The sequence below is a fragment of the Leiobunum rupestre genome, chromosome 2 (genome assembly GCF_980474605.1).
Source record: "Leiobunum rupestre chromosome 2, qqLeiRupe1.1.hap1, whole genome shotgun sequence".
Classification (NCBI taxonomy): Eukaryota; Metazoa; Arthropoda; class Arachnida; order Opiliones; family Sclerosomatidae; genus Leiobunum; species Leiobunum rupestre.
The window spans coordinates 62,052,977-62,071,899 of NC_143385.1; the positions used below are offsets into that span (position 1 = coordinate 62,052,977).

Genomic DNA, 18,923 nt, shown 5'->3' on the forward strand with positions numbered 1-18,923 from the left:
AAGTGAGATTGTACTCCTGTGCAAGTCGCCACGCTCGAAGAGGGAAAGGAAGTCGGCCCGGTGGGAAACGGTCCTCGATGAGTTCCAGAGAAGGTAGGGTAGATCGCAATAGGGAAGGATAGAAATCGGGTGTGTCAGACGCTCCGCATGGAGCGATGTTAAAGAGATCCAGAAGGTCTCTCCGAAAACGCAAAGGAGGAATGGCTGCTTCGGATTCCATGAGCCGGATGGGAGTGGACTGTGGAACTCCAAGGATGACTCTGAGAGCGGCATTTTGGACCTTGTCGAGTTTGCCGAGCGTGGTAGCTGTGGCCGAGGCGTAGAGAGAACTAGTGTAGTCCAGCCGAGAGCGAAGGAGATGCGTGTAGAGAAGGCGAAGGACCTTTCTTCCCGCCCCCCAACGAGTCGCGGAGACGGCTCTCAGAAGGTTAAGCCGCTTCAGCGAAGAAGCGACGAGGACCTCGATGTGTGGGGACCAGGACAGCTTGTAATCAATCAGGGCTCCGAGATACCGATAGGACGAGACCCGAGAAAGGGCAGTGCGCCCGAGCGTGAGGTGAAAGCCGGCCTGGATCTGCTTTGATTTGGTGATGATCATGAATTGGCATTTCAGCGGTTGGAAATTTAGACCCCAGGCTCTCGATGTCGATCTCGAAGGCGATCACTTCGATCGAGAAGTCATTTCTCGATAAAAGCTATTCTATATTTCATCGAAATCGACTTCGAAGTGATACATCTCGACTCTCGACAAGCGAGTAGACCACGTGGGTTCTACATATTTCCGGTTGTAATCGCGCATAGGCTTTCTATTTTCCGACCAATAAGAATACACCATCACAAAAACAGCTGATTACAAACGCCCATGTTTTATAGTTTAGAGAAAGGATATTTATTTTCATTGTAATACTGCAGTATATATTTAAAGTCCAAATAGAGCTCGGCGAAACAGCTAAATTAACAGCTAAAGTTTTGATTAACCATAAAAAGTACGATTAACTGTTTATCCATGGATATTATCCACGGCTATATAGCAATTTAACATGTAAAATAATCGGGTTGTTTTCGGATAATTTTCGTTTGTGGATAAAAATGAATAAAGTTATTATTTCTTATCCAAACGCCGAGCTCTAAGTCCAAAGGATTTATTGTTTGATCTCTTATAACTCTTTATCTTTGAAAATTACGCATATTATCGATTTCTAAGGCTATATTTAACAATACAAGCCGAGCTATAGCAAGCGCCATTGCTTTTTTCCCTAAGAAAGACGGTTTGGGTAGTGGTAGCTTTTTGGCAACACGGGAGAAGGGGGGGGGAGGTAGTTAAAAAGAACTACTAGCTCGATGATTGGTTGAAACCTCTGTCGAAAGCGATCTCGTAAGCTTCGGACCAAAGAATATAAAGCTCCAGGAATGGAAGGATTGATATTTTTGGCCGCGTGTTTTGGCCGAGCTAGAAACTTCCGGCAAAGCCAATCAGAGTAACCGGAAACGGTTATCGCAACCCGGGGGGGGGGGGGGCAGAATAACAATAGTAGCGGGGATTGGTGTATATAGCAACGAGGCCTGCACACCAGGCGCACAGGGAGAAAAGTCCGCGAACAAACGCGCTGAAAGTTATGCACATCAGAAAAATAAATACAAAAAGAACAATAATCATAATCATCGCGGAAAAGCTTTACGAAGAAGTTTCCGGTCTCTCTTTAAAAACGAGAGGCGCAAAAGTTCCACTAGAAGGAGCTACACCTTCCATTCCTGGGGCTTTATATTCTTTGTTCGGACACGACGAAATCGACTTCGAGAAGTCCATCGAATTCGAGTAGCATTTTTCGACAAATATTTTATAGAATAGCGTTTTTCGACATCTCGTGAGAGCGATTCGAGATCGAGAGAGATCTCGATCGAGAAGTGCTTACAGACTGGTTCCGCGTAACCATGGCAACCGAAATCGTAATTGTAATTCTAGCAGTATTATTCCCAATCATAAAGGTTTAAAATTTTTACCATGGTTAATATAATTTAAAAGTAATAAAATTTTCACGACGACGGATACTTCATGGTACTATTCTTATTTAAAAATATTTAAAAACTACGCAAGCTTATACAATTAATAGCGATTTCCACTGGGGGATTTCGGGCGCTCCGGGAGCGCTCGTGATGAGATTTCGTCCTCCACTGGGAAATCGAGAGCAGCGCGTGACGAGATCTGTGTTTTCCACTGGCAAACTCGCTCTGAGAGCGAAAATTTTGATCCGAGAAATTCGACGGATCGACAGATTTCGAGCGGTTTTCGTGATTTTTAAAAATGGCGGAACTAGATAGGACAATAAATATTCGGGCTGCTTATTTGTTTATAGAATCGTCTTCGGATAGTTCCGACGAAGAAATAGAGGCAATTCTTTTAAGGCAAACGCCGGAAATAGTATAAAGGCCTAAAATAATATGATAAATAGAGGATGTGGTTTATTCCTACTCTGAAAATGAAGTAAGTTCTTCTTTACGCCTAGGCCTAACCATGGATGATTAATAAAGTTTATGGAATACAATATTATTGTCCGCCATGACTTTCCGCGTATTTCGCTGGAAAATACTCGCCCCGAGAGTTGCTCTTAAAACGAGGTTGTATTTCACTGGGAGACTCGCTCGACCACGATCCTTGGAAATCTCGACACGAGCTGTGACGTAGAAATCGATTTCGGAGCGCTCTCGGAGCTTCCCAGTGGAAATCGCTGTAAGTTTCGACAAGACGCTTGAAAAGGGGCTACGGCCCGAAAGCTCGCGTAGTTTTTAAATATTTTTAAATAAAAATAGTACCATGAAGTATCCATCGTCGTGAAAATTTTATTACTTTTAAAGTATTATTCCCAATTCAATGGGTAAACGCTTCGTAACAAAACCGTCAATGGGAAAGCTCTCAGTATTCGAATCTAGGGTACGAGTTTAAATTATCTTTGGTTTTTCACTCGAAGATCTATTTGGTGCGAGTTTCGCGTCATTTTGTTTGCTCGAAGGCCTATAGGTACGAGCTATTTGTAAGTTTTTAAATTTCTTCAAATTTGTTTAGGGTTTAGCTTTTTTATCCCTTTTCATAATGGACTAATCTACTTTTTCGCTAAATTTATCATCCTTTGCATTGCAGTTCATAGGTGGTTCCTTTTAACATTCACACGAGTCAACTTGACTTAAGGTCGCGTAACCATAGATATAGGAAACGTATATAAAGGTCTAGATAAAATATTTCAAAGGGAGTGAATACGGAGGTGACAGCTAGCAGAAACGCCTAATTTCTGCAGGCTATCCTTATAAGGCGCTATCTATCGGTAAGAGAGCTCGTGCTATCGTCGCGAGAGAAATTGTTTCCTGCTTAAAAATTATACTAAAAGTCACCAACAGATGGTGTCTAAAGACTACGGCCTGCGGAAAGGTCAAGCACTTAGTACTAAAATGCTAAGAGAGCTCGTGCTCTTGGTCACGTGCCTTCACGGGGTCTGCTAGGTGTCAATTCCGTATTTTATGTTAGGCTTAGACGCCCCGAAATTTATCTAGACCTTTATATACATTTCTTATATCTATGCGCGTAACTCACAGACTATGGCTACGTTCAACAACTCTAAAAAAGCTCAGCGCTGAGCTCAACGGTCAGCGGTTTTTTGCTGAACGGGTTTTTTGATTTCCGGTTTTGACGTCACGTTGATCATCGGAGACTCAGCGGAAACATCGGCTGAGCGAGATGGTTTTTCCGTTGCTCATCGGTATCGTGACGTCATTCGACAAAGTTAAAGGAGGGGTAGCAGACGATATTTTGTTCGTTAATAGCGTTTTCCATTGGGAACCTCCGAGCACTCCCGGAGTGCTCCAAAATCAAAATCGTATTCCATTGGAAAAAAAGGGGCAACTCCGAGAGGGAGGATCGTCTTCCATTGACCAAGGTACTCCCTCCCGGAGTGCTCCCGGCTGCCCCAACTCAAGAGTCGGAGGGAAACAAAAGAGTGCTCCGAAAACGTTTCGTATTTCATTGGGAGCTACCAGGGCGAATCCTCCGAGCGCCTCCTACAGAGAGCAGTGACGTCATTCAACAAATCCGGATCACACTCGGAGGTTCCCAATGGAAAACGCGAGCTATAAATCGTACAACAATATCTAGAGTTATTTAGCGACTTATTGTATAATTTATATCGTACAACAACTTTTAGATTTTTGTGACGTAGCTTTCACTAAAAGAACTCAACGATATTAACTCAACAGTTTTTCTCCGTTGATAGTTGTTGAACGCAGCCATATATTCATTTGGTTACGCTGGGTTTTTGGATTCAAATTTGAATTTCCCGCTAAATGTTTTAGTCTGTGAAACGATAATTTGACTTTGGCGTTCTGGCAACGCCGTTTGGAAGTTGGAGAAAATATTCTGAAGTGTACACAAATGTCTACTCGATGGTAATAAATTAATTATTTATCTATAATAAGTGATGATAAATAACTAATTTAGTCTAAAAGCTTTAAGCACAATGTTTTCTCTTTAGGTATCCCATTTGGTCGAAGGGTAATCCTCAATTAAGAATATTTTTACCCAATTTTTGGGTGAAATTAATAAAGCCCAAGGAGAAATGTCCACCTAATTTGGTACAGTTTAAAGTGTCAATGGAGTTAGTACCAAATCCTATTAATTACTTGATGGAAAATGGTTTAAATAAGTCAAGATATATAAAAATTGCCACTTTTCCATTTAGAATGACAAAATTTGATGTTAAGAATTACCTAGAGAAAATATATAAGATTCCCGTAATTAATGTCACTACACACGTTTTCACTGGGGATTTTAAGAAATCTGCCAAACAATATTTAATCAAGGAAGATGATTACCGTATTGCATATGTTATATTGGTACGCTACTTTTTATATTTAATAATAAAAAAAAGTGTTTTTAACTTACGTAATTTCCTATTCAGCCAAAAGACTGCAAGTTTGAATTCCCTAATTTATTTCCGGAGGATGAGAAAAAAGAAAAATTGTTTAAAGATCAAGAAGAAATGGAAAAAGATTTTAAACTTCAACGAAATAGAAATTTGGAACGTTGTGATGTGCCTACTTGGTTTGATGTTTGATTAGAAAAATTTCATTAAAAAAAGTAGAATATTTTATTTAAAAAAATCATTTGTAAGTATATTTTCATGACATTAGATTAAAACATGTTATTCAAATTAAGTTTATTTTCCATAAACACACTTTCCTATCTCCTCCCGCTGCTATTATTGATAGCTTTGAATGCCACGAAATACCAGAACCAGATATGAAACTGGCGCTTAATAATTCCTGTTTGAAATTAAATGAGGTTAAATAACAGATTTTATAGCTAAATAATAATTTTAACCTATAATTTGAGGTTTAAATAGACATTTTGCACAAAATTTTCATTTATTTATGAGAAAATTGGTATCAGTACTTTTAAAATTGGTAATTAAGACGTGATATCTGTAACCAATATCATATCTGTTTTGGTCCCTCATTATTAATGACCTATTGCCACTCAAATATAGGTTAAAGTGAGACATCTATTCCTAATAACCTGATTCGTCTTGACATTTTCGACTTTGAGACAGTTAGGGTTGCCCCTTGTAGCTATCAAGTTTTGATTAGTCTTTGCAATTGTAAAACTCATGCCACCCTCACTGTGGCAATTTACTTTCTGAATTGAAGGACGACTAAAAAAAAAGAACCAATTGAGAATTACCTTTAAAAAATAAAATAACAAATAATACCTGGATGATGATGTATTCCATAAATACCAATCGCTGCCTGCAACGCAACCAACACGTAAACTATCCATTGAACACCAGTCCGCTTGCAACAAAGGTAAGTTACGGCAATCTAACGACATAACTGGGTTTCTTGTTGCAACATTGTAGAACCTAATAATGCCCTTCTTCTCAGCTATCATTATCTGCAATGGAAATTAATATTAATATGGATTAAGATTAAACTATAACTGAACATACTTTTCCTGGGTCATCTCTATGCCAAGCGACACTCATTCCAGGTGATAAAAGCCTTATTTGTGAAACACAAGAACCTTCAGAATTCCATATTATGCATGTATGATCATCGCTAACACTTGCTAGGTCTCCCGATTCAGGATCAAATGCAATATCGTTTATATAGTTGGTATGATTTTCTAAAAGCTGAAGAAAAGTTTTATTTTGGTGGATTTTCATACTGCAAAACGTACCAATACTTACCATCATGTTATCATCCATTTTTAAATCGGAGGTGAATACCCGTATCTTTTTGTCACCACCAGCAGTTGCAAACCTAACACATTTTGGAAGCATAACTAGATTTGTTTTAGGACTCCAGCTTAGAACTGTTACATAAGAACTGTGATGAAATTCCCGTAATTTTTCAATGGTTATTTCATTTTCCCCTGGTTCTTCACCCTATAAATAGAAATAATATTATTTTACTCAAAACCTGCTTCGTTTTCTCTTACAGGTAGTTTCATGTTGAATATTGAGACTCTGGAGTACGTTCCGATAGCCAGTAAAGAATTACACCAGTTATATGGAGAAAATTCAACAGCATGAACTACTTCATGTACTGGAATGATGTGATTTGGTTCTCGCTCATTATCCATTTGAGTTTTGGTTAGTTTTTAATGAATACGATGGAAAATGCAGCACTAATATTTACATATGAAGGCAAGAAAATTTGAAGTAATACTTCTCAAACTTGGGAAATTGACTGATGCCCTCTAGTGCTTACATTTTCATATAGTCTTGGAAAATTGAGTCTATAAATTATAATTTATTATTTTTATAATTATAAATTTTAATAAAAAAATATGTTATCTTTTTTGAATTTTAAATCAGAGAAAGGGGAAAATTACCCACTTTTTCATTTTCCAGATGGCGCTGTAGACAGATCTTTAGGAAGTTTCCATTCTGAGATCATGGCAGCATATACTTGTTTTATTCCTCCAAGCATGGAGTAAAGATAATTTAAACTCGTACCCTAGATTCGAAATCACTCTCTCGCGCGCTTTGCCGATAGTGTTTACCCACTTCCCGCCGGAACTCAGAAAAAATTAGCTCCATGGTTTACGCCTTACCGCAACCGATGGAGCCCGATTTTTCTGAGGTCACCTGCCGGAAAAGGGTAAACACTTCGTAACACAACCGTCAATGGGAAAGCTCTCAGTATTCGAATCTAGGGTACGAGTTAAAATTTAATACTCTATGATGGCAGCTGGGAGCAATGTTATCACTACCGACATTAAATATGGTCCGTGATCGTACGTAGTTCCTAGTTACTTCTTTGCGTTTTTGATGAAGGTCGATTCTAAAGTTCTTTTTAGCTCTTTTATACATATTCACCATATAATACGTATAACAATAGGTGGCGCCCTGTTTTTTATAGCAAAAGTACTGTCAATAAGTACGTTTCCGTATTCTATAAAGGTACATTCAGAAAATACCTAGCGGCAAAAAGAGGCATTAGCAGCTAGAGACCAAAATAAAAGTACCGCTAAAATTTAAATTTTAAGCCTCGTTCTGTCATTTTCTAGTAAAATAAAGTGTACCGTCATAGGTCATAGCCTTTTGAATACATGTATTCAGACGGCTATGAGGTGAAAGTTATAAAATTTACAAATAACATTAAATTTTAAAACAAGCTAGTTTAACTTGTTATATAAGTTTACAACATGTGCTGCTGCTGTGCATGCTATTAATGCCAAGGCTTATGTATTCCCTAAAAATATTTTAGTTGAAGAAAAATTCCAAACTTTTTTTATTCACAAAGAAACTATTGACATAGGTTCATAGGTTTTAAATTAACTAAACTACAAAAATATCACAAAACAGCCATTAATTTTGGAATTGTAAACACGATAATTTTAAATTTGGAATAGTTATCTTAAATGTTCTTTAACCTAATCCTAACAAATCCGTGCAAATTGGTGCGAAACACTTTAAAATTTTTTCTAAATTTTATTTTCTCACAACCTATTTGAAAGCTGCTTCTTCTAAAATTTTTCCCTCAAGCTAATCAGCTCAAATAACCAGATCTGAGGTTTATGTTTCATTGTACTGTTTAACCATTCATACAGAATTTCTTCTGTAAGAATGCAATAATTCCTATCCTGTAACCATTTGAAATGGTTCCAGGCGGGAATCTTCGGGAAGAAGGTTATTTAGGGTATCCATTGACTCCAAAAGTTCGGTTAACATCATTTGGCAACTTTTTAAAGTATTAGAAATCTCGTGTACACGTCCCAATTGCTCCGCATACTTTGCAAACTTCTTCTGACGCTCAGTCAGCATGCTTGCTAATGTTGCTATAGCAAAATCCATCTAAAACAAAATAAATATTAAATATCGTAAACATTAACACATTAACAATTATAATACCTCGCGAATTCTCCCTGCAAGAAAATTCTGTTCAATGCTAACAGTTTCCGCACAGTGACGCAAATGATCCTGATATCTTTGGCACAACTGAAGTAAACTTTGGTAGTCAAGTTTGTCCAAGACCTCAGGGTCTTGTACAGTGGGTACATTTAAAGCCCCTCGCATTATTGGTAAAAATGTTGGAATGGTTTGAAGTTTCATCAACTCCGGATCATTATCAATCGACTCATTGTTCGATGTTCCCTCTTTAACAACTATTATTTCATGAGCAGTTGATGAGCTTCCAGCAAATGATTTTGGTCGCGGTTTCGGTGAGGGTCTGGGAGATGGGGTGGCAGTTCGTAAACTGTGAGCCGGACTTTTAGAAGAAAGTTTTGGAGAATCTAAGGAGTATTTTACTGTTAGGATAAATATTTAATTGGAATTTTAATATTCATACCGCCTATGGGTCGGTTTACTGTATATGATACGTATGGAATGTCTGAATCAGAGCTAATTGACGGCCTTGGCGAAGAGCTACGGGGTATTTTATGCGTTTCACCACTTACGGTAGTTGATTTTTGACTAACTGATAAGTTTACAGAGCTTGCCTGGGTGCTATTTTCAGACCCCATTATGTTTTATTTAAAATGAAATTGATTTTAATGGTCGTTAAGGGGCAAGGAAATGACTTTAAGCCTACTTCAATATTTAAGGGATATTTTTAGGTCAATCTGTCTGGCAAGCGTGTATTGAGAACGGGCAGTACGGCCATAGAAATAGAAATGAAACTAGAAGGGTAGACGCACGATAAGATTGTGGTGATATTTACGAGTTAGAAGGCTACCATGAGAGTGGAATCAAAAATATTCTTTGTGGGAGCTCGATATCTATTTGAAAAAAAATTAAGTTTAAATTTTTTTAATAGATGGCGCACTCCGGCGTGGATTAGTAGGTATTCCACTCTCATCATCTCATGGCAGCCTTCTAGTTTGCCCGTTTTCAACGAGATTACTGGATTCTGCTGGATTATAGCGCAGTGGTTCTCATTGAGTTGGGAATAAATAGAGGTACAACTAAAGCTGGCTGGCGCGGGACCAATTTCGTTCCATAAGGAGATTTTATCAACATTATCGTTCTACCGTGGCAGCATCTGTCTCTAGTGGTGGCAACTATATTGCAATTGAATTTTTTCGCGAATCTGATGCGAAATTGAAATGAATGATTACTCGTAACAAACAAACCTTTGAAGTTGTTTAAAAATAATTTTATTCTGTCAACACGATCCTTTTTAACTCAAGTTACGGTGAGTTAGCGAATAATTATTTATTTTTAACCATATAACTTTACAAAATATAGATGGCGCTACCGCCTAATTATAAAGATGAATTTCGTACAGTTTTATCAGAACAGGTAACCATGGCAACCGAAATCGTAATTGTAATTCTAGCAGTATTATTCCCAATAGGCGCTTAAATAAAACATCTTCCCAGAAATTGCCAAGAAGTAAAATTTTCGACAGCCAGGACTCATAAGTTATTATTTATATAGTGCTTGTTGAAATATTAGAAAGCTGGAAACTTTCTCGAACGTAACATCGGTTTTTACCTCTCCGAGGGGACTTTGTACCCTAGGAGGGGTTATACAACCACCGTGTCTGTCTGTGGGTCTGTCGCATTTTCGGGGCAAAGGGTAATCGCTGCGTACGCAGTTTCTTAGAATTAGGGAAAAGGTTTTTCCAAAAGGGCCCGTTTTTTGTTGTCATTGGGTGTAGTATACATATTTTTCAATTTGCGTTAGTACCGGGCGGGATTCGAACCCGAGCCCTCCTGCACGTCAGGTGAGCATTCTACCACAGAACCCCGGATACATTGTACACTTCACTGAAAATTAGAAACTCTTCCGAGGAGAGGTATATTTTGGCTTGCCAACTTGTTTGCTAAGCCTTAAAGGGAATATAACCTGCAAAGCAATCTTTATGGAAGACCCCTTCAATTTTTAAAATTTCCCTGTACAGTGGCGCCAAAAACTTTTGTAGTCAAAGGCTAGAGCGGCCAAAGCTGCAAACGTTGGTGTTCCACACCAAATACCTGAGGTTATATTCCCTTTAAAATATATTATCGAAAATGAACATTAGTATGTTCCTTATACACGTGAGCCGACGCGTTTCTTATCTGACGCAAAATTCTCATGAGGGCAAAAACGCGTCTGCCTTGGCTTCAATATGACATTTGGCTAGCCGCTAGCCATTTAACCGTTTAACCGACCGACCGGAAATAGCTCCTTCCCAGATGAATTTCGAGAGGGGAGTAAAAACCGAGTATCTTTTATTGAAGCGTCCATTCAATGGTGGTTCTATCCCGCTACAGCGGCCATCTCATTCGTTGACGTTTCTGTGTTAACCTATGAGCAAAAGATGTGTATGACGCGAGTGCCCCTAGCGGATTATTATTTTTAGAATATAAAAAGTTAGAAGAAACCACCTATGGACTGTGAGAAGGATGATAAAATACGCGAAAAAGTAAATTAATCCATAATTAAAAGGGATAATATAGCTAAATCCTAAACAAATTTGACAGTCGCCAGCCAGATTTCCCGCACGGTACTGATGAGTTCCAAATAGAACGAAACCGGTCTACCGTTGGAATTTCTGGCTATTTTATTTAGTTTTTATGTAGTTTATTACTCGAAGATCTATTTGATCCGAGATTCGCGTTTTCTGTTTGCTTGAAGACCTATTGGTACGAGTTATTCGTGAGTTTTTTAATGTCTTCAAATTTGTTTAGGATTTAGCTATATTATCCCTTTTAATTATGGACTAATCTACTTTTTCGCGTATTTTATCATCCTTTAGAATATAAAAATCGAGCGTGGCGCTGAACTCCTACACGTTATAGTACAGTATTAACTTTAAAACAAGCAAGTATATTATAATATCACACATAATCATTTGTAACGCTAGATCCCGCTCTCGTATAGGGTAGGAAAACATAGTTTCAAAAACGGCGTACAAATCATCATGGAAGAAAAAAGCTTTCTTCTTCCATGAAATCATGTTCCAGAAATTTCCGTAAAATGTTTAATAAATATTTTTTAATTAAATTGAGAGCTCCGGTGGCCCGCAACCCCCGTTCGAATGATTTATTTTAAGAGCCCACTGATTTTTATTAAGAGCCATTGGCCCCAAGACTCCCGCTAATTCCAAGTCTGGTACAGTTTATAGGGGGAAAATCCTTGCTCGACGAATATGTTGGCCGCTGTAGCGTGAACAGCGCGTGATTATAGTTGGCCGTGCTAGGACTCGGAGCAACAACCCATTGAATTGGGAATAAATAGAGGTACAACTAAATCTGGCTGGCGCGGGACCAATTTCGTTCCATAAGGAGACTTTATCAACTTTATCGCTCTACCGTGGCGGCATCTGTCTCTAGTGGTGGCAACTATATTGCAATTGAATTTTTTCGCGAATCTGATGCGAAATTGAAATGAATGATTACTCGTAACAAACAAACCTTTGAAGTTGTTTAAAAATAATTTTATTCTGTCAACACGATCCTTTTTAACTCAAGTTACGGTGAGTTAGCTATATAATTATTTATTTTTAGCCATATAACTTTACAAAATATAGATGGCGCTACCGCATAATTATAAAGATGTCTTATCAGAGTCCCGCGTAACCATGGCAACCGAAATCTTAATTGTAATTCTAGCAGTATTCCCAATTCAATGCATCAACCAGTAAGCAGCGGCAGTAATTTACAATTTCCGTTCAAGAACTTCAAGTGCGTTTAATGCTTAGGGCCTATAACCGATTTTGTTCGCTTTCTTCAGTTTTATTAGTAGGCCAAAACTATTCGCTCGCTTTGGGACGAAAAGAGTACACCTTTTACCCCAAACTACCAACTTCTTCCATACAATAACAGCCAAACTGTATTTTGAAGTTGCTCGCTGTTTCCTAAAAATTACTCCAAAACTAGCGAATAGTTTTCACCTATTAATATTACAGGTATATCACTACATTATGCAATAAAAAAATTGTTAAATAGCCGTGTTTCCTTACTAAATTGTTATTGTTACATATGCAATTTATTGTGGTGTTATTTTCATGTACGTTTATCCTAAGCCTTTGTTATCAATAATGTTTTCTGTTTAGCTATGCTTTTCAAGTTTTCATCTCCGAAGACTTGTTCATACAAATTTTTTTTTGCAGGAAGTAATAATGAAATGGTGACAACTAAAGCGGCTGTGGGTTCCCAAAGACCACCAACGCGGCTGGCACACCCATACTTTAATCATTTTTACATTTTTTTCGTCTTAATTCTTTGTGGTTTTCTGGGTGCTGCTGTATTCTTCCTCTGGCCAACCAGCATTCAAAAGAAGTCTGAATCGTTCATAATTCACAATTTGGACACTGCTCCAGAGCACCAGATATCTTTAAATAGCCCCATAGCTCCTAAACGTGAAGAAACTTGCAACTATTATAACTGTTTTGATGTTTATAAATGCGGACATCATAATAACACCATATCAGTCTATATATACCCCATATACAGGTTAAATGATCACATTCTCCCTAAATATTATGGAACAAAAACCGAAGTATTTAAAAAAATGTATAATTATAGGTATGAAGATTATCGCGGACTCCCCATATCTATTCCATTATCTCAGGAATTCATAGAGATACTTGAAGTCATTCAAAAGAGTCCTTACTATACCACAGACCCAAAAAAGGCTTGTTTATTCATTCCAACCTTGGATCTTTTGAATCAGAATAATATTAGACTTAAAGAAACTTCACAAGTACTAAATTCATTGCCCTAGTAAGTTTAAATTTTTATTTCCTCAACATGAAGGGCTATTTTGCACGCATGGTTAAAGGTACTTGATTTTCAATGTAGCTGGGATGATGGAAGAAATCACATTCTGTTCAACATGCTGCCAGGCAGTGCGCCAGATTACAACGCTGTACTTGAAGTTGACATGAACCAAGCGATGGTTGCTGGGGCAGGATTTTCAGAATGGACATATCGTCGGGGGTTTGACATAAGCATTCCAGTCTTTAGCTATTTTACCCGAAGTTCTGGAAAAGAAATCAAACCAGAGTAAGCTACTAATCTTATATTTAATTATACTTGCCATAGACTAAAAGTGCCATACGTTCTTAGAACCCCCAGAAGTTGGTTGGTACTTTCATCTCAAACTAACATTCATCAAGAATACATTCATGAACTTGAGCTCCTAGCTGAGGAACATTCCGAACTCTTAATAATGGGAAAATGCGCTGTTAATGGGGAGCCTAACAAGTACCACCATCATTATAACGCTACGGAACGCTGCCGAGGATCTCAAGTCTACCCTTACCCTGAAATACTCAAATCTGCAACTTTTTGTCTTGTTATAAGAGGAGCTAGACTTGGCCAGACTGTTCTCTCTGAAGCGATGATGATGGGTTGTATCCCAGTAATAGTAGCGGATACGTACATATTACCATTTGAAGATGTGATTGATTGGAAGAAGGCTGCTGTAGTTATCTATGAAGACAACTTATCAGAAATAATGAACATTCTTAAATCCTACTCAGATGAAAAAATTATTGAAATGAGGCGACAAGTACTGTACCTCTGGGATAATTACTTCAGTTCGATGGGAAAAATAACAGAAACAGCTCTGCAGATCATAAATGACAGGGTGTACCGACACACCAAGAAAAGCTATCAGGAATGGAACGATCCTCCACAAAAGGTTATATCCACGCCTCCCTTGTTTTTGCCAGTTATTTCACCCAAGGTACAAGGCTTTACCGCTGTCATTTTGACTTACGATCGTGTGGAGACTCTCTATAAGGTAATTCTGAGAGTTGTACAAGCACCTAGTCTTTCTAAGGTTGTCGTTGTTTGGAATAATCAAAAGAAATCTCCGCCTCCTGGTAAGTTATGACGATGTTTTTGAGGGTGATGGTGTATCTAATTATTAATGGTTGATTTTCAGCTGCTAATTGGCCCAAAATAAACAAACCTATCAAAGTTATTCAGACCAGAGAAAACAAATTGAGTAATCGGTAGGTTGTCTGTCTCATGGTAACTTGGGAAATTGACTCATGATAAAATTGAATTTAAAACTCTTTTTATTATATTTTTAACCCGTAATCTCTTCTTAATATAATGAAATCAAGTATATTGTATTATACGCGTGCCGTCGATGGGAAAACGTGTTTACGTGTTCGGTGTATGAGATCGTATTATACGCGTGCCGTCGATTGGAAAACGTGTTTACGTGTTCGGTGGATGAGATCGTATTATACGCGTGCCGTCGATTGGAAAACGTGTTTACGCGATCGGTGGATGAGATCGTATTATACGCGTGCCGTCGATGGGAAAACGTGTTTACGCGATCGGTGGATGAGATCGTATTATACGCGTGCCGTCGATGGGAAAACGTTTTTACGCGATCGGTGGATGAGATCGTATTATACGCGTGCCGTCGATGGGAAAACGTTTTTACGCGATCGGTGGATGAGATCGTATTATACGCGTGCCATCGATGGGACAACGTTTTTACGTGTTCGGTGGATGAGATCTTATTATACGCGTGCCGTCGATGGGAAAACGTTTTTACGCTATCGGTGGATGAGATCGTATTATACGCGTGCCATCGATGGGACAACGTTTTTACGTGTTCGGTGGATGAGATCTTATTATACGCGTGCCGTCGATGGGAAAACGTTTTTACGCGATCGGTGGATGAGATCGTATTATACGCGTGCCATCGATGGGACAACGTTTTTACGTGTTCGGTGGATGAGATCTTATTATACGCGTGCCGTCGATGGGAAAACTTGTATACGCGATCGGGGTATGGGGATGTTATTAGAGCGATTAAGCAAAGTACTCTAGAATTTTTAACAAAAACGTGGGAGAAAATTGAGTTCGCGAATTTTTCTTCATAAATCGGTAGTGTGTTCCATTACATGACGATAATACAAATAGTGTTTGTACAATATTCAAACGATTCTTAGCATTACTGAAAAATATTCAACACCTTAATATAAATATGAAAATAAAACTGAAAAATTATCACGTTCTAGAGCGCTTTGCTGATCTTCTATTTTCTGTGACTCACCTGTGAGTGCCATCGACGTAATAACATGTTTACACGATCGGCAATAAGTCACGTTTTCCGCGTACCATCGACGTTAGTGACCTGGCGGTGGAGGCCACATTTCCCTTGGGCTATAGTCCAATGCTGTGTACCTATTAATAATAACATGAATTTATTCATTCTTCTTCTTTATTTATTCAAAATGAATAAATTCATGATAATAATAATTAATATCTGTTTTTGGGGCGCGACCTATCTACCCGAAATAACTCAACATTTGTCTTAACTTTGGATAGATGTGATACATGTTTTATAAAATTCATATCGAAGTTATCCTTTCAGTTTCTATCCATATGACGAAATTGAAACAGAAGCGGTTTTAGCCATAGACGACGACATTGTTATGTTAACCGCCGATGAACTTGAGTTTGGCTATGAGGCATGTATTATAGATCAATTTGTTCAAAGATAATTGTACCTCTAAGTATGCTATCTACCTTACCTCTTGAAAAAATAGGTGTGGCGCGAATTTCCTGATCGCATTGTAGGTTTTCCAAGTCGCATTCACCTGTGGGACAATTCTACTAGTCGTTGGAAGTATGAATCAGAATGGACCAATGAAATATCCATGGTACTAACAGGAGCTGCTTTCTATCATAAGGTTTGTCAACCGTTTTGTTTTACCCCGAAATTTTGATTTTATTCTTATAATTACCTTTTTCTTCTCTAATAGTATTACAGTTATTTGTATACCACATCCATGCCTGGCGATCTGAAAGCCTGGGTTGATGATCGTATGAACTGTGAAGATATCGCAATGAACTTTTTAGTCGCTAATGTCACTGGTAAAGGACCTATCAAAGTGACTCCTCGTAAGAAATTTAAATGCCCCGAATGCACTAATGTTGAGATGTTATCAGCTGATGTAGTGCATATGGCAGAAAGAAATGACTGCATTAATCGATTTACTAAAATCTACGGATTAAACCCATTAAAAACTGTTGAATTTCGGGCAGACCCTGTCTTGTTTAAGGATAATTTCCCTGAGAAATTGAAACGTTTTAATAACGTTGGTAGCTTGTAGGCTTACATTAAAATATAAGTCTTAAAATCTCATTTATAGGAACTGGCGAGTGGTTTTATAATTTTAAAGAGATTTTATGAACGTATCCACAAACAAAATTTTAAAAACGAGTCATTGTGTGATATGTAATTAAGCATACTCAATTACACAGGAAAAGCAAAATTTTAGTCCTCGTAAATATTTTTTAAGAAATTCCTAGCCAGTTTTTTTATGCCTAGTGTGTCTTTGAAAATACATTTTTATGCATTATACCATAATTTAACAATACTAATAGCTAAATATATTTTAATTACGTTGATTTATTTATTGTAAAGTTTATGATCATAAAAAGTATCATAGAAAATACATCCTAGTATCAAAATCGTTTATTATATAATATATGAATATGGTATAAGCATTTATGAGTTCTTGATTACATTGTACAAATGAAAAAACTGTACTAATTACATCTTTTCAGGGCCCCTTTGCGATTTGCAATGATTAGTTTAGTTTGTTTTACAATTATTTTATTAGTATTAAAATTTTTATATAATATTTTTAGTCCGTTTTTTAATAGAATGAAAATATTTAGGGCATATTTTGAACTTGCACTTTTGTTTAAAGTTTTCAAGGGGTACTAAGTTTTGCATAAAACGTTTAAATTTGTAAGTATTTGAAATTTGTTCGTTTTGACTCTTAAACAGCTATAGCTAGTTGAAAACTCAGGATATATTCCGTATTAAATCTGGCAACACTGAGGTTCAATATTTGAAAATGAAAGAGTGAATAGACGCTTCAATAGAACATCTTCAACGAAATCGCCAAGAAGTAATTTTTCCGAGAGCTAGGACCTGCAAGTCACTGTTTATGTAGTGTTTATTAAAATAATGGAAACTTTTCACCTGTGTGGTATGCAACAAGTGTTCCCTTTTAACCACTAACTTTTTTTTTTGGCATATTAAGGCTTAGAAAAAACCCGACGGTCTGTTTACAGGTGAAAAGTTTCCATTATTTCAACAAGCACTATATAAACGTGTTAGGTTCTGGCTCTCTGAAATATTACTTCTTGGCGATTTCTTTGAAGGGCATTTTATTTAAGCGCCTATAGCGCGCTTTTTCTTCCCAAATTTGGGTATTAAGTGAAAAATAATAATAAATTCATAGTTAAATTATAATAGTATACTTTTGATCGTTTTCAAGTTTAAAATATGTTAGGGCCAAGCTCAAAGTCTTCCAGTAAGGAATCTGCTAATTTGTTTTGACACTTCGACTGGAATTCAGAAGTTGGAGTTTTCTCGCCATTAGATAGCGCAGGCGTAAGAGAAGCGTCTGGCAAATTTTTGAGACCCATCGACTTGTAATTTGGCGTTTTACAATACTCGGTGGCCAAGGCGAGGATCTCATCTATTTGTCAAATATCAATTGCCATTAATCCATTAACTTCGTTATTTCCCATTGCATTCAAGTGTGACAGTGTTGGTGAAAAATTTTTTTCATCATCAACGCGATGGTAAGTGGACATGTAACCCATCATCTTCTCAACCCGCAACCGCTGCACGTAATCCAACAACATCCAACAGTTTTTCTTATGGACATTCTCGCATTGAACTACCAAAATGTACATGAACATGTTTGTCCCTTTGGGCACCGTTCTACGATAGAAGGAGACTTGACTGAGACCCAACTCATCTGGAAGATTCAGGTAAATAGAACGTGCTCCGGTCCAATCTTTCCACATTTCCTCCAAAGTTTCGTTAAATGTACTTTCTAGTGTTTTAAAACCAATGACAATATACGCTCTGGATGCATTATCGTCGTCTTCCAGTAATTCATTTTCAGGGAAGGGTCTAAATTGTTTTATCTCGGTGTAGATTCCTGGAAATACACATTTAAAGACAATTTGTATTATAACGCTGTCATTCAAATTCAAAAAACGCGTCTTATACGCGATTGGCTGGTTACGACCAATCAGAAATTTTCCATTTAGGAGCTGAAATATTAATGGGTAGGTGGCGGTAAAGTCTCAATTTTCGATTCACTTCGCTTGAGATTTAATATTTTTCTTTTCTGGAAAATTTAAATTTTACCAAGATTCAGAGTTAATTACCGTACACGTTGATAATATCGACTCAATTTTTGCACCGTACGATAAAACGGCATACTATCAAAGATGGTTTCTTTTCGCTTGTTCCGGGATTTCGGAGTAGGGTAAAAAGAGCAAGTCTATGACGTCATTTTACTCAGATTCTGTGGTAGCGAAATATTTTAGTCGGAGTAAAAAAATGGCTGCCGGTGGCCTTTTTAGCAGATAAATTCTGGCTAGCAGACGACCAAATCCGATTTACTCCTTTACACCTCCTTTTCAGAATGAGTAAAAAGAG

The 18,923-nt window shown here is 37.6% G+C and overlaps 6 protein-coding genes across 10 annotated transcripts in view; 3 read left to right on the forward strand and 3 right to left on the reverse strand.

Moving 5' to 3' along the window:
* The first annotated feature begins 4,332 nt into the window (after positions 1-4,332).
* Positions 4,333-5,186, forward strand: mRpL23 (mitochondrial ribosomal protein L23). The gene is made up of 4 exons (XM_090164989.1): positions 4,333-4,431; positions 4,518-4,640; positions 4,725-4,878; positions 4,944-5,186. Exons 1-4 carry the CDS (start codon positions 4,418-4,420, stop codon positions 5,097-5,099), a joined length of 447 nt encoding a protein of 148 aa, XP_090021115.1. The 5' UTR covers positions 4,333-4,417; the 3' UTR covers positions 5,100-5,186.
* Nup37 (nuclear pore complex protein Nup37) lies at positions 5,109-6,690 on the reverse strand. 2 transcript variants are annotated; one of them, XM_090164987.1, is made up of 6 exons: positions 6,482-6,690; positions 6,231-6,428; positions 5,991-6,173; positions 5,754-5,935; positions 5,561-5,696; positions 5,109-5,307 (listed from the first exon to the last, which is right to left on the reverse strand). In XM_090164987.1, exons 1-6 carry the CDS (start codon positions 6,623-6,625, stop codon positions 5,191-5,193), a joined length of 960 nt encoding a protein of 319 aa, XP_090021113.1. In that variant the 5' UTR covers positions 6,626-6,690; the 3' UTR covers positions 5,109-5,190. The 2 variants fall into 2 exon arrangements, with proteins under 2 accessions (XP_090021113.1, XP_090021114.1); XM_090164988.1 differs by lacking the exon at positions 5,109-5,307 and having other exon boundaries at positions 5,560-5,680.
* Positions 6,691-7,761: 1,071 nt separating this feature from the next.
* On the reverse strand, positions 7,762-9,139 carry BORCS5 (BLOC-1 related complex subunit 5). The gene is made up of 3 exons (XM_090164990.1): positions 8,839-9,139; positions 8,400-8,782; positions 7,762-8,342 (listed from the first exon to the last, which is right to left on the reverse strand). The coding sequence occupies exons 1-3, from the start codon at positions 9,011-9,013 to the stop codon at positions 8,127-8,129; spliced, it is 774 nt and encodes a 257-aa protein (XP_090021116.1). The 5' UTR covers positions 9,014-9,139; the 3' UTR covers positions 7,762-8,126.
* Positions 9,140-12,301: 3,162 nt separating this feature from the next.
* On the forward strand, positions 12,302-17,005 carry sotv (exostosin glycosyltransferase sotv). Of its 2 annotated transcripts, none has more exons than XM_090165993.1 (9): positions 12,302-12,384; positions 12,589-12,931; positions 13,004-13,201; positions 13,280-13,483; positions 13,547-14,307; positions 14,370-14,439; positions 15,822-15,918; positions 15,997-16,140; positions 16,213-17,005. In XM_090165993.1, exons 2-9 carry the CDS (start codon positions 12,603-12,605, stop codon positions 16,561-16,563), a joined length of 2,154 nt encoding a protein of 717 aa, XP_090022119.1. In that variant the 5' UTR covers positions 12,302-12,384; positions 12,589-12,602; the 3' UTR covers positions 16,564-17,005. The 2 variants fall into 2 exon arrangements, with proteins under 2 accessions (XP_090022119.1, XP_090022118.1); XM_090165992.1 differs by lacking the exon at positions 12,302-12,384 and adding an exon at positions 12,393-12,485.
* Positions 16,914-18,923, reverse strand: part of LOC149958649 (uncharacterized protein C01C4.2-like) — a 48,615-nt gene continuing 46,605 nt past the window's right edge. For all 3 annotated transcript variants that reach the window (XM_090165999.1, XM_090166000.1, XM_090165998.1), the window contains one exon: positions 16,914-18,417. In XM_090165999.1, the coding sequence (XP_090022125.1) occupies positions 17,954-18,417 (464 nt within the window). In that variant the 3' untranslated portion in view covers positions 16,914-17,953. The remainder of the gene's footprint in view (positions 18,418-18,923) is intronic.
* The window catches only part of Arp6 (Actin-related protein 6), a 53,726-nt gene continuing 53,029 nt past the window's right edge, over positions 18,227-18,923 (forward strand). Inside the window, exon 1 of the mRNA XM_090165994.1 lies at positions 18,227-18,244. The gene's annotated coding sequence lies outside the window, so the exon portion shown is untranslated. The remainder of the gene's footprint in view (positions 18,245-18,923) is intronic.